Below are 12,581 nucleotides of genomic sequence, written 5' to 3' on the forward strand. Positions count from 1 at the left end.
GACAATGAATAAGTTTATGTTCCTTATGTTCTTAGCCAGTACTTTGTTAAGGTAAACAGTTAACTTTGTTTTGCCAAATACATAAATGAAAAGCCTGTTGAAAATTGTCAATGTACCAAAGACGTACCGAACTGAACCGAAAACTGTGACCCCAAAAACAGTGATATGAACCGAACCGGGAATTTTGTAAACCGTTCCACACCTAGTTGTTAATCAAGCTGTGCTTCTACAAAAGAGTATGAGGGGAAGTTACATCTTTATGCTGTAAAGATTATTATAAGTAAATTTTTGTTTAAAGATGTTACCGTTGTTCCCCTAGCCTACCTTTGGAATGTTGACACGGGACCAGAAGAGCTCCAGGTGCTCCCTCATCTTCTGGGGCTTGAATTTGGAGTAGAGGATGGCCAGCTCAGTGAACATACCCATGTGAGCACGCTCCAGTCCAAGGGCAGCCTCCAGCATGGTGATCAACTCCTCAAAGTAACCGCGGTCCTGAAGGTACAGACGGACTTAATGACACTAACCATTAAACCAGTAATACAAACAAAATAAACAGTGCAAAACCTTACATTTTAAGACTTAAGTTCAGGGGAGAAAGAATATTTAATTGGAGACTTTGAGAAGTTGGCTTAAATCCTGGGTAAAGCAAAATCAGTGATTTCCACTAACGTACCTTTCAGTCTTCAGCCCGAATTGGCTACCTGGCCCGCCAGCAGTTACTGCTCACTGCTGTGGGTGTCTGCTTTGTGCTAACGTTAGCTGCTGTTAGCTGCTAACGAGTCTGTCACCGTAAGGCAGCACTCTTCTTCGGCTCGGGGGTTGTGTGCTGTGCTACCGTGTGTGTGGTACTTTTTTTTAGTAAATGTGCTAGCAAACTAACAAAGCTGCAAACGAGACTCTCGATGCCAGCGGCTCGTTCTTCGGCTCAGTGCCTTCAGTAGACACTCCCTCATCTTCTCAGAGCAGAGAATACTGCTTATTTTTCCCCTGATTTTGAAACCTAATTTAATATATGTTCCGGATCAGATTTGGCTGGGCAGTTAAAAACCCATTTTCCTTTGGTGTGCCAGATTTAGAACACATTTATTTTGGCTTTACCAGGACTTTAAATATATCACTTGAGCCAAGGAATGGTGGTTGTGCTGAACCAGCACCAACAAAACTTTTTTTTCTTTCAGATTTACTGCCATAAAAGGTGCAACATAAAGAAATTTCATCTGTAAGCTTTGACAATTGATATTTAAGTGTAAGACAAAGGCAACAGAAAACACTACTGTCCTGTGCACTGTATGTCTGATACCAGATATGTGGTATATGAGTAGTTACTCAGCATTTATAATAAGTGTAACAGGTGAGTTTTACACTGGCCCCAGTTACCCCCGTTACCTGGTAGTAGTTGATGAGTTCCTCCAGTTCATCGGCGTGGACGACAATATGCAGGCCACACATTTGGGCAAGACGGAACTCTTTCCCATCTACACACGCAAAACACACCTGGAAGAGAAGATAATCAAATCAAACAATGTGTTAAATAAAGGCTAGTGGACAGTAACTGGCTTTTCTTTACGGACACTATAAAAGGAAGGCTTAGTGTTTAGCTTCAACTCAGTACAAGCTCTGAAGTGCTACATCTGACTCTTTACTATTCAAAAGGACTTTTTCTCCATAAAGAGTTAAAGATGAAACTGTATCGTAATTCCTCACCTCCTTCCAGGTGCGGGTGCTGTTGGCCTTGCGAGCTCCGTCCACAGCTGCCTGGTACTCTCCCAGGTGCACCAGAGTGGAGGCCAGACGGCCAAAGTTGGACACATTGTTGTAGAGCAGTTTGGCTGCCTCATACATCTTGTCGTCATAACAACGGTCACCCACCTGAAGGAAAATTGACAAAAAAGGAGCGCATTAGCAAAGTAGCAACTGTTAAAAAGGTGAAAGAGAATTAAGTGGTAACAACTTTGTATGCGAGTGTGTGCTGTAAGTCTGTATGCTTCCCAGGACCTACTTGCTGAATGTGAGCATTATTGGGTCCATTAATGAACTCTTCCAGCTCAGCCAGGCGGTTGGTCTTGGCCAGGGCAAAGATCAACTCTGTTTCAACGTACGACTCGCGGGCCTTCTTACGGGCCATCTGCAGAAACTTGACCAGGTCCTCCCAGTTCCCTGCACACATCAATCAACTCGGATCAATTTCATGAGCACATCAATCTACAGTATATTTACCAAAACACTATTAAAGTGTCTTCATTAAAGAAAACAATAAATGACAAATCACACTAAATTTTGCATTTATCCAAAATTCTTCAGATCTAGGCACCAAATGAGCCGATACGATGGACATTTTTCATCTTACCGCTTTGGGCTGCAGCTTGTCCCACCTCCATGTAAGCAGAAGGGTCATCCGCCTTAATGTAAGAGTCAATGGCTTCTTTGACCAGGCCCTTCTGAAGCTGGGCCTTTGCCAGCTGACTCCACACTGGTGGCTCATTGCAGCGCTCAGCAAACTCATAAGCTCTGTCCAGGTTACCAATGTGCTCAATCAGAACCTGGTCAAAATGAGACAACATTCAGATCATGTTACATCAAGCTCATAACACAATTCTGGTGGCCATTATAATCAGGGTTTAGGTCAAGTATGTGATTCCTGAATAACACGCCTGGCTTAAAACTGTACATACAGTACAAAAGCTTTTTTGGGTTCATGTCTCTAGATTTTAGACCCCTTACAGTCGAGCAGTAATGAGCACTAATCCACTGACCTGCACAGCAGAGGTGTTGACATCAAATTTTCTAAAAATAGCAAAGGCCTCCTCAAACAGCTCATTACTGATGGCGATGTTCGCAATGTCTGGGGCATCGTAGTTGTCCAGACGGTTAATGTACTCCATAACACGTGTCCGGTCAGCTTTAATAGCTGTCAGGATGAGCAGATTCTGGAGGTTTCTGAAAAACAAAAGCCAGAATTAGTGAGGGTCTAATTTTGTATGTGGCTAAAAAACCAAAATACATTTTTCAGTGTTTTTCAATATGATCACAATTCAAGGCGCTTCTACAAAACTGAAAGCAGTTCATCAGTGAAAAAATAAGTCTTGACGGACTTGTGTCCAAAACTTTAAAAATTAGGCTTAAAGAGACTTGCTTCTTACGTTCTTACAAATACCTTTATTGTTGGAGATTGCTGCATCTTTCAGAAACACAATCACAAACATGCAGCCAGCCATAAACACTTGGGATATACAGGTAACATCAAGCCTCGCTCACCTGTGCTCGCTAAAGACAGAGTTATCCAGGACAATCTTCTCCAGAAGCTCGATGAGCTCATTGGGAAGGTCGGCGGTCATAAAGGCCTTGACTGTGACGGACACCTCCTCTGGATCCTGGGTCTCAGACAAGGCTGTCTGGACCACCTTCAGCAGAGAGGGACAATAGATTTGATACACTTCAGCTTCAGATGTTTTAAGTCAATATAAAAAAAATATCCTAGATTACAATTTGATAAGCCTATAAAAAAATAAAACAGATAAAAAAGACACAAATTGTTAAATGGATCCAATATGAATGCTTATTTTGTTTCACAGACCAAATGCGAAAGCCATGTCTGTAATGCCATCAGCTTTTTGCATTTACAATTTAAGTAAATTAGTTAATGTGACATAATTTAGTATCAGAGACGCCAAGGGGGACGGACCTGGTCGATGAGTGGTCTTCTGTAATTGTTGGTCTCCAGCAGCACGCTCGCCCACAGCTCAGGGTTCTTGCGCTTCACAAGGTAGCGGGACAGACTCTTGAACAGCGAGTTCTCATTGCACACCTGAAGCATAATATACAAAAACAGTTAACACGAAAGGAAACAACTGTTCAAAATGTCACGAAAGTAACGTAGCACAGTAGAACAACTAAAACAGGTAACATTAATAAACAAAAAGAGCAACAGGACATGCAACATATTGCATTTGTCACAAAGCATGGCTAACAAGGCTTCCCATGTAAACATGTTATGTAAACATGTTATTTTAATTTGTCATATTGTATTTTAGGATGCCTATTGTCAGCTGGCCGGGGACTACAGCTGGAAATTAGCCATGGAGGCTAAAGCTGCACCTTTTACTGTGCAGTTAATTAAAGGGGACTGTCCACAACATTATAAACTAATAAAGTAATCTAAACTAAACAACAGAGAATAGGAATTAGCACATCACTCATAAAATTACCCATATTTTTTTGCCTTTCACGAAAGAAGGATTTCAGTTTAAACTCACATGAATCAGTTCCTGGTCACACTGTCCTCTTTCATAGGCCACACAGGCCAGGTGGGGGTCTCTTTTCTCACAGTACTTGCCGACCACGCGGCTGTCGTAGTAGGGGTTCTCCCTCAGGAAGCGCTCAGGGTTGTTGTTGCTGTCAATGTAGATCTTGGCCAGGGCGTTGTGGGTAGCAGGCTCCTCACAACCTTCATGAATACGAGCCTCTAACCAAGGCAGCAGCAGCTTCAGCCTGGTGAAAAGTACACAGTACAGATTTTACAGCACTCTAGCAAGGTTTGAGCAGAAAAGCAACTCATGACTCTATAAGGCCAAGTGTTGACTCAGTGATTCCGCTCTTGCTATGCAGTTCAATTAGTTCCTTACCGATTTCTTTTCTCCACTTCAGCCACCAGTTCGTCTGTGGAGAACTGCCCTCTAACCACCAAAATCAGGTTCTTAATCACATCCTCAGCACAATCTACATCCAGTAACCCTCCAATGACCACCGGCAGACGGCTTGGGTTCACCTGGAATAAATTATCTCAAAGTTACAACATATTCAAGGGCAAATGCACAACAATAGCTTATTTCAAGTGGAGTGAGGCCATCTGATGTCTAAAGCATTCCTTGCATCAATGACAAAGTATAAAACGTATATAAAGCATAGAGGGATAGGGAGAGAGTGAACAAGATACAGGATGCAGTTTTCAGTCAGACTGAGCGAAACCCTTTTAATGTAGGTTGAGTTAAATGTTACTTTATTTACTGTTCTGGATTAAAAAAAATATATATATATGTACCATTTCCACCAGGCTAAGAAGTGTAAGTGTACCTTCTGCACGTAGATCTCAATGTATTTCTGCAGGCTGTTGCGGTACAGGTACAGGACCAGATCGTGGACAAAATCAAAGCGGTCACACACAATGATCAAAGGCAGCTGGTCAGTCAGCTTGGCTTCCTGTAGACATAAATATTTAAAAAATGTATTGGCCATTAAAAGCTAGCTTTGCTGAATGATAGTTTGCATAAATTAATGGCAGACAGGTTAGACTATTTTAAAGTTTTATTTTGCACTGGTCCGTTCCTGACCTTGAGGAAGTTCTTCACACGTTCAGGGTCGTAGCAGTTACTCTCTCGGCAGATTCTCTCCACCTCTTTGATCTGGCCTGTCTTGCAGGCAGCCTGGATATATTTGAAGTGGACCTCTGGATCCTGGCTGAAGTTCACAATGGAACCCAAGAAGTAGAACAAACCTGAAAGACAAAAAAAGTCAAAATCAAGAGGAGAACCAACGACAGCTTCTTTTAAAACGTGCCGTTTTCTCAAAGGGCAAAGTGCTCGACACTTGGTGTCCGTGTATTCCCAGCATACCTTCAAAGCTCTTGAACGACTCAAACAGTTCAGTGAGGGACTGAGTAGTGAGCTGCTCATGGTACTTGGAGGCGACCTGGACACAGATCTGCAGGTTCTGGCGGATGTTTGCAGAAAGCATGGCCCTCAGACACTCCAGAGAGTCCTCCACTGACAAGGAGCCAAAGAAATTCACCAACCACTGCAGAGACAAACAGAAAACAATCAGCAATCTAAAAGCAAATCTAGAAAACAGGATTACAGTCATGTTTTATCCATTTCTGTTAGTGTTAGTATTTTCTTGTGTTGCATGGTCTGTGTTGTACCTCTGGGTTGAGAAGGTGTGTGTGCACCACAGCGCGCTTAATATCATACAGGTCAGTATAATGCTCCAGTGCCCTCTGCAGGAGGCCGGCCTTCTCACACAGCTGTGCCACGTGAGCACGGTCATAGTGGGTGAACATCTGATTGCCCAGGATTGCGTCTGCAACCTGCAAGACATGACACATGGACAAAGACATTTCAACATTGTTTGAAGCTTTGTTTGAAGCTGTGTTAACAGGAAACTTTGCAAACAGGCAACAGGAAATTAGATTGTTGGTAAAAGGGAACATAGTGAGACACTGTCTAAAGCAGAAAACAACCTTAATCGTCAGTTTCTAATGCATGATAAAACAATAAGTCTAACTGATCTGGATGAAGGCTGAACGCAAAGTTTAAAGTTATATAAATTAAAGTTACATAAAACTTACAATCATGAATTTGTAACTTAACAAGATAATAATTCATTTTGGCATTTGGACTTCTGTCGGCCAAATAAACCATGGTGTTTCAATTCTAGATCAGGTAATCTATGTACCTGTGGTGCATGCACCAAATTCATTTCCAGCAAGCGTGTCTGCAGTGGCCCCTCCGTGGGTCGGTTATTCTTCAGGGCATCTAGTAGGAAGGATGTGCACTGCTGGATCAGGTTGTACTCCATGAACACATCAACAATCTGGAGACACAAAAGAAAAATAATCATAGATGTCAAACTCCTCTCAAAAAGACTATGTTTGGATTTCTCTTTAATCAAATAACAGCTTCCAGATATGACATGTAGGTGCTTATGGTACTTATACATGGTAAAGATGTGTTGTGTTTTTTTCTTTTTACCTGTGTAATGTCAGCAAGTGGCTCTTCGTCCTGTACCAGCATCTGGGAGAACTGAAGTCCCTGCTCTGGACTGATCCGCATTACGTTCCTTAGCAGGAAGATCCAGTCTGGAGTGTAGCCCACCTACAGGGACAACAGATCTTTAAGCATAATAGCCCTACATCTAAGGTGCGACATAGCCAAGATGGAACCATATAAAAACACAGAAATGTAAAGACAACAGAGGAACACAGATTACAACATAGCAAAATAGTCCCCTTCTCTGTACAACAATTGTCTAATGTTATATATGATAAACTTGGAATAACAAAGTCAGGCATTGTCACAAACCTTCTTGGCATAGAGGACAATCTTCTGGAACTGTCCAGTCTCTGCAAAGCACTGAATGACCTTATTGGGGACGTTGGCTCTGAGGTAGACACTGAGGGCAAGAGTAGGATCTACAGACTTCACCAAGTCTCCAAGCTCCTCAGAGCACTCCAGCTGTGCACGCACACACACACACACACACACACACACACACACACTTTAAGGTTTAGAATAGATACAAGTACTCTAAATCCTTTTTTTAAAGCAAACAAAATGACCAAACTGGAATTTATTTGTAATCCTCAAGCCACAGCACTGATGTGTTTGAAAGAATAGGAATATAGGAATTGGTCAGATTGAATGAAAGCACCATACTGGCTTTAACATTTTGATTCCAATCACACTATTTCACAAAATTGCTCAGTTCTTCCAAAAAAAACCCAGATGATTCAAAAACACACACATAACTGAAACCAGCAGTACAGTGGTATTTGTAGAAGTGGAGGAGCCAACTAACTTAAATGTGCTTTACCTTCGTGGCACTAAAAGTGTAGACTAGATAATCTGTTTTTCTTCCCAACAAATAATGGATGTCTTGCTTTGGAATACATTGTTAAAGCAACACTATGTAACTTTTCCCGCTTCGGTCCCCCTACAGCTCGTGTTACGTGCCACTTCGGTCCCCCTACAGGTTGTCTCATTGGAACTACAGCTGCAGCTAAAAGTTACATAGTGTTGCTTTAATGTTGTGCGTACTTATAGTCAGTCAGTCCAGCACTCAAGCTCTATGGTGAATATTTCCCAAAGAGCAGATGTGTTATTGAATAATTATTTTTCATGGCATGATTGGAGAAAATAAAAATCTGAAGATACACTATAAAATCAACTACTGGAGACATACCTTGTCCTCTTTCAACCATTTCTCTAACAGTTGCTTGCGGCCCTGCTGGAGGACAGGCCTGCACAGCTCCAGAGACTCAAACTTATTAAGTTGGCCTTGGTCCAGCAAGATGCCAAAGTATTGGAGCAAGGGAGACGTCTGGCCTGGTTGGGCTGGAACACTCTGGAACCGACGGATGGTGTCTGGGGTCCGCAGGATACCCTGGAAAAGAAAAATGAATGGATACACAAAGTAATTAAGTAACAGTGTGAAGATTCAGTTTGAGAAAAGTCACCTTTGAGCATTGCATAGAGAATGATGGTGTACAGTTATGTTAGGTGAACATTAGTAACCATAAGATTCAAAAGATTACTTTTAGAAACTTTAGAAAACACTGAAAAACTGCATTCCCAGTTGATCTGTCTAATTGTCTAACTATTTTGGGATGCAAATCTAAACTTGTTTTACATAAAGCTGGTGTTTATTGTCATACTAAGCTACAGAAATCTGCTTAGTCTTAACAGTCGGAGCTTGTATTAGTTGAACTGAGAATAACGTCACGTTGTTTGACCCCTCTCTGAGTGCACGGTGGCACACTGGCAGTACCTTGGGTGCATTGGCCGCCACCTTGGCAGCTTCTGAGTAATTCCCTGCTGCAAAGAGGGTGTTGAATTTGCGGGCAAACAGCTCCTCGGCACCGGCAAGGTTGTTGCGGACAGCCATGCGGAGTGCCAGGTCTGGGTTCTGGAGCACATTGGTGATATAGGGAATGATGTTTTCCTCCTCCACGCATACCGACAACACCTGGAAAAGCACATTTGCATGCTTTATTATCCGTACATTCAATTTTTATGTATTTTATTCCTCAGTCCATTAAAAAAAACATTTACCACTGCAGCAGAAGAAAAAAAACAAACATATGTAGTAATATAACTTCACATAAGGAATAATTTTTTACCCAGAGTACCTACAGTAATCTTGGGTTGAGCACCACACATTCTACTCCATGCAAAGTGAACAAAAATACTAAGATTATTTGCAACACTTTGACACCTGTCTGTATTAACTTTAACAGTGCACTCTTAAATGACAGTGAAATGTTGGCATGTTCTTTGTGCACACCCCCATATGCAAAAATAGATTTAAGGGAATTAAATCCTAAAATGTGTACTTGTCACATTCCTAAATTACACAGAGGGATTGTCGCGTATAGTGTCACATTTTGTGTGTGTGTGTGTGCAGTACACTGAGCTGCACATGGTAGACCTGCAGGTAAGAACCAAGAGCAATAACAAGATTAGATTGTGTAGTCTGCTCGGCCAAGCTTAGCCCTCCTGCTGTGACTGTCACATGCTGCCTGACACCAAAGATGCTGCTACAGTCTGTTATTATCAGAGATTTCATCGGTCAAGGTCACCCGACAACACCCAGGGACCTACGCTGATAAGACAAAAGCGCTGACATACCACAAGGAGAGTGAATTATCATCAATTATTAACATCAACAAATGTCAGCAATAACAGACCAATTTAGGTAAGAATCTATTATGAGGCCATCAGTCAATTCAAAAAAGAAGCAATCTGCAAGATGTCATTTCTTTTGACTGTCAGATCTTGAAGGGCCTTTGCTAGCGTCTGTCAAACGCTGCTTATTTTTAACATTTATTAATTAGAATTTCACACTATTAGATAAATGAAAAGGCCAGAGTAAGTGACATGATTGAAAATAATTAGAGAACCACTGCATTATAGTACCTGTCCTTTCCTGTTGACTCCAATGATACCCGCAGTAGGCTCATGGGGGGCAGTGACAAAAATGGTCTCCCCACTGATCCTGTTCATGTAGATACAAGTTCCAGTCTCCAGGTCATAGAGGTGGATGTAACCATATTTGGTGATGAGAAAGACTACATCTTGCTTGGAACTGATCTAGGTGTACAGAAAGAGAAATCTGGTTACAATGTGTAAATGATAAACAAAAAGATCATTATCAAAATGCCCTTCAGCAAGACACTGAACCCAAAGCTAATGAAGTATTGCCAAGTCCCAGTCTGATGTCACACACTGAGGGGCAGTTCAGAAGGGCCTTTTTAAAAAAAAGATTTTTTTTAAATAAATGGTGCAATTTCAACACATCGACAATAAAGTCAAACAGTGAGTCGAACAGCTTCCTGTTTTAACAGCTCTTAAATCAGGGTTTCTGCAGGTTTCACCACATCAAATTTAAGACTTTTTAAAAGACCTTTTTTAAACCATTATGAATGAAATTTAAGACCTATATCACGACATATATAAATATTTGCGGAGCTGTTGTGTGGGTCTCGCCTAGGCAGTGTGGAGGTAGTGCTGGGGCCGGGGCTGGAGACCCTCACAGCAGTTAGATGTTTCTCACTGTTTAATCGCTTTCTTGCATAAGAAGCCCTAAATTCAGTTTGTTTCAAGCCAAGTATTGCTAAACTTGCACTTCCCCATAGCTGAAGAATAAAATCGTTTTTACACCTGTGGTACAATCCGTAAGAGACTTGTGCCAATAACACGAAAGCTGATTGGCTGCAATATGAGTTGCATAGTGGTCTTATTTGTAGTTGTAATACAGCCAATTATATTTGGACTAGCAAAAGAGAGAACTACAACACCATGGAATATAAAAAAAATTAAAAAAAAAAAAAAATCATATTCTAAGGTGCAGCAGGAGCATTTCAATGAGCATTAGAGGTAGTGCTACATGGACGTAGGAAAATTAAGACCTGTTTAAAATTACTTAAGACCTAAAACACAATACTTCAGCGAATTTAAGACTTTTAAGGTCTTACATTTTGATTTTGAAATTTAAGTTTTTTATTTTTTATTTTAAGACCCCTGCGGAATCCCTGTTAATACCTCAATAACTAAATCCACCCCAAGTCTAGACAATTCTTGTTTCTGATAACACCCCTTATATACCTCAAAACACCCCTCATCTCAATCTTAAAGGCAGTGATGAACCAGTGGGGAGTACGGTTTCCAATCAGGAGGAAAGGTTGTTTACACAACAAAAACAGGCATCAAGTACAGGCTCTAAATGTCTTCTCTTAAGTAGTTTGTGTACCTGCATGGCAACAGGGAAGTCATTCTGAGCTTCTGGAGGGAAAAAAACGTCCACAGCTTTCTTTGGAAATGGCTGGTTCCCAGTCGGCGGAGTTCCTACTTCAATGATATGCAGCTAGAAGCAAAAAGACATTGAGATAAAATCAGCTTGCAAGGGTCCGTGGAAAATAATTTTAAAATGTAGTAAATTTGATTCTGAATGCTCCTGAATGCTTATTGATTTTCACTTTTCAAATGAGTGTATCCTGAGACTTTGCAGTGCTAGTAAATCTTACCTTTCCTCCTGCCTGTCCTCGCACTGCAAAGCAGAACAGGGTTGACTCTTCAGTGTTTCCCTCCATCTTGAACTGTGCAAAGCCGGCGGCATGCCCCTCAATGGGCTGAGACACTTTCCTGTCCACTGAGTACAGCTGCATGGCTCCGACAACACGGTTTTGCTAAAGAGGAGAGAAAGCCCACAAGTTAGGCCAAAAGCATCTGTGATTTATAGTCGCATTAGGATTTCTTGGGGTTTTATTGGTCATTTAACACCTCTGCTTACAGCATCACTAAGACCATTGAAGTCTCTGATGAAATCTGCTGTTTTATAACACAAACTTAACCAGCAATATTTAATACAAATATATCTTTACATTATACACATCCCTGACATTGAAAAAAATGTTGTATTACACTTTATGGTAGGTGAAACTATATATACAGTACACTACCGTTACGTTTAGAATTGCCTGTCACAAAAGCTTGATTCGGTACAGTCAATGGCTGAGAGGACTACTCTATATATAGTCTTTAATGCTTTATGATTTTAGAAAGTCCTCTTTACAAGTAGATGCTATTTTGTATAAAGGGTTTGCAAAAAAGGAATGTTTTGTTTTGTACTAGAACTACACAGTGTTGGAAATAAAATATATAGATTTACTTTTTATTTAATGTAGCACAATAAACGGTAAACAGTCAGTTTCACCAGAACTCGTTAGTAGTCCTATATCTCTTTTTAATGGACACCCTGCAGCCAATCAGAATCGAGTATTCACCCAGCCCATGGTTCGATAGTATTTAGTGAATGTGTTAACAATATTTTGTCAAAATGATTACCTGTGCTGAAATGCCAATAAGCAGCAACCACTTCTGTTTGGCATCAGTGCGGTAGTTGATGATCTGGCAGCCTGCCAGGCTGGAGTGACGGTCAAAGACTTTGATTGGCTGAGAATCACCCTCCATGCTCCAATGGTAGACTGCATTGTCGGTGACAAGGGCAACGGTGTTGAGGGAGATCCACTTCCAGAAGGTCACGTCATCGGTCATCGTGTGAGCCTTCATCTTGCTCTTCATCTCAATGTTAAAGATCTGCAGGGTTTTTGCCGCTGAAAATATTCAGAGCTAAGGTTAACGTACAGTGATGAACGCTGTGACCCCCCCCCTACCCAAAACATTCCAATAATGATAGTAAAAGAAGAAAGAAGAAGCAAAATCAGTTAGTGACTAAAGCTACCACGCACAAACCACAGCAAACTTTGGGAGTAAACATACGATTTGAGCATACCAACTTCCAATTGCTGGAGA

At 41.2% G+C, this 12,581-nt stretch overlaps 1 protein-coding gene across 2 annotated transcripts in view; it reads right to left on the reverse strand.

Annotated features, from left to right (window-relative positions):
- Positions 1 to 12,581, reverse strand: part of LOC144515568 (clathrin heavy chain 1-like) — a 29,866-nt gene that overhangs the window by 9,474 nt on the left and 7,811 nt on the right. For both annotated transcript variants that reach the window (XM_078246549.1, XM_078246548.1), the window contains exons 3-25: positions 12,114 to 12,382; positions 11,294 to 11,455; positions 11,020 to 11,133; positions 9,687 to 9,860; positions 8,539 to 8,736; positions 7,954 to 8,154; positions 7,074 to 7,226; positions 6,744 to 6,866; positions 6,448 to 6,585; positions 5,915 to 6,079; positions 5,610 to 5,790; positions 5,328 to 5,491; positions 5,071 to 5,196; positions 4,623 to 4,765; positions 4,254 to 4,488; positions 3,683 to 3,805; positions 3,256 to 3,401; positions 2,754 to 2,937; positions 2,348 to 2,540; positions 2,000 to 2,157; positions 1,705 to 1,869; positions 1,387 to 1,494; positions 325 to 492 (exon numbers count right to left, since the gene is read on the reverse strand). In XM_078246549.1, the coding sequence (XP_078102675.1) occupies positions 325 to 492; positions 1,387 to 1,494; positions 1,705 to 1,869; positions 2,000 to 2,157; positions 2,348 to 2,540; positions 2,754 to 2,937; positions 3,256 to 3,401; positions 3,683 to 3,805; positions 4,254 to 4,488; positions 4,623 to 4,765; positions 5,071 to 5,196; positions 5,328 to 5,491; positions 5,610 to 5,790; positions 5,915 to 6,079; positions 6,448 to 6,585; positions 6,744 to 6,866; positions 7,074 to 7,226; positions 7,954 to 8,154; positions 8,539 to 8,736; positions 9,687 to 9,860; positions 11,020 to 11,133; positions 11,294 to 11,455; positions 12,114 to 12,382 (3,791 nt within the window). The remainder of the gene's footprint in view (positions 1 to 324; positions 493 to 1,386; positions 1,495 to 1,704; positions 1,870 to 1,999; positions 2,158 to 2,347; positions 2,541 to 2,753; positions 2,938 to 3,255; positions 3,402 to 3,682; positions 3,806 to 4,253; positions 4,489 to 4,622; positions 4,766 to 5,070; positions 5,197 to 5,327; positions 5,492 to 5,609; positions 5,791 to 5,914; positions 6,080 to 6,447; positions 6,586 to 6,743; positions 6,867 to 7,073; positions 7,227 to 7,953; positions 8,155 to 8,538; positions 8,737 to 9,686; positions 9,861 to 11,019; positions 11,134 to 11,293; positions 11,456 to 12,113; positions 12,383 to 12,581) is intronic.

This window comes from Sander vitreus, chromosome 3 (assembly GCF_031162955.1).
Source record: "Sander vitreus isolate 19-12246 chromosome 3, sanVit1, whole genome shotgun sequence".
Classification (NCBI taxonomy): Eukaryota; Metazoa; Chordata; class Actinopteri; order Perciformes; family Percidae; genus Sander; species Sander vitreus.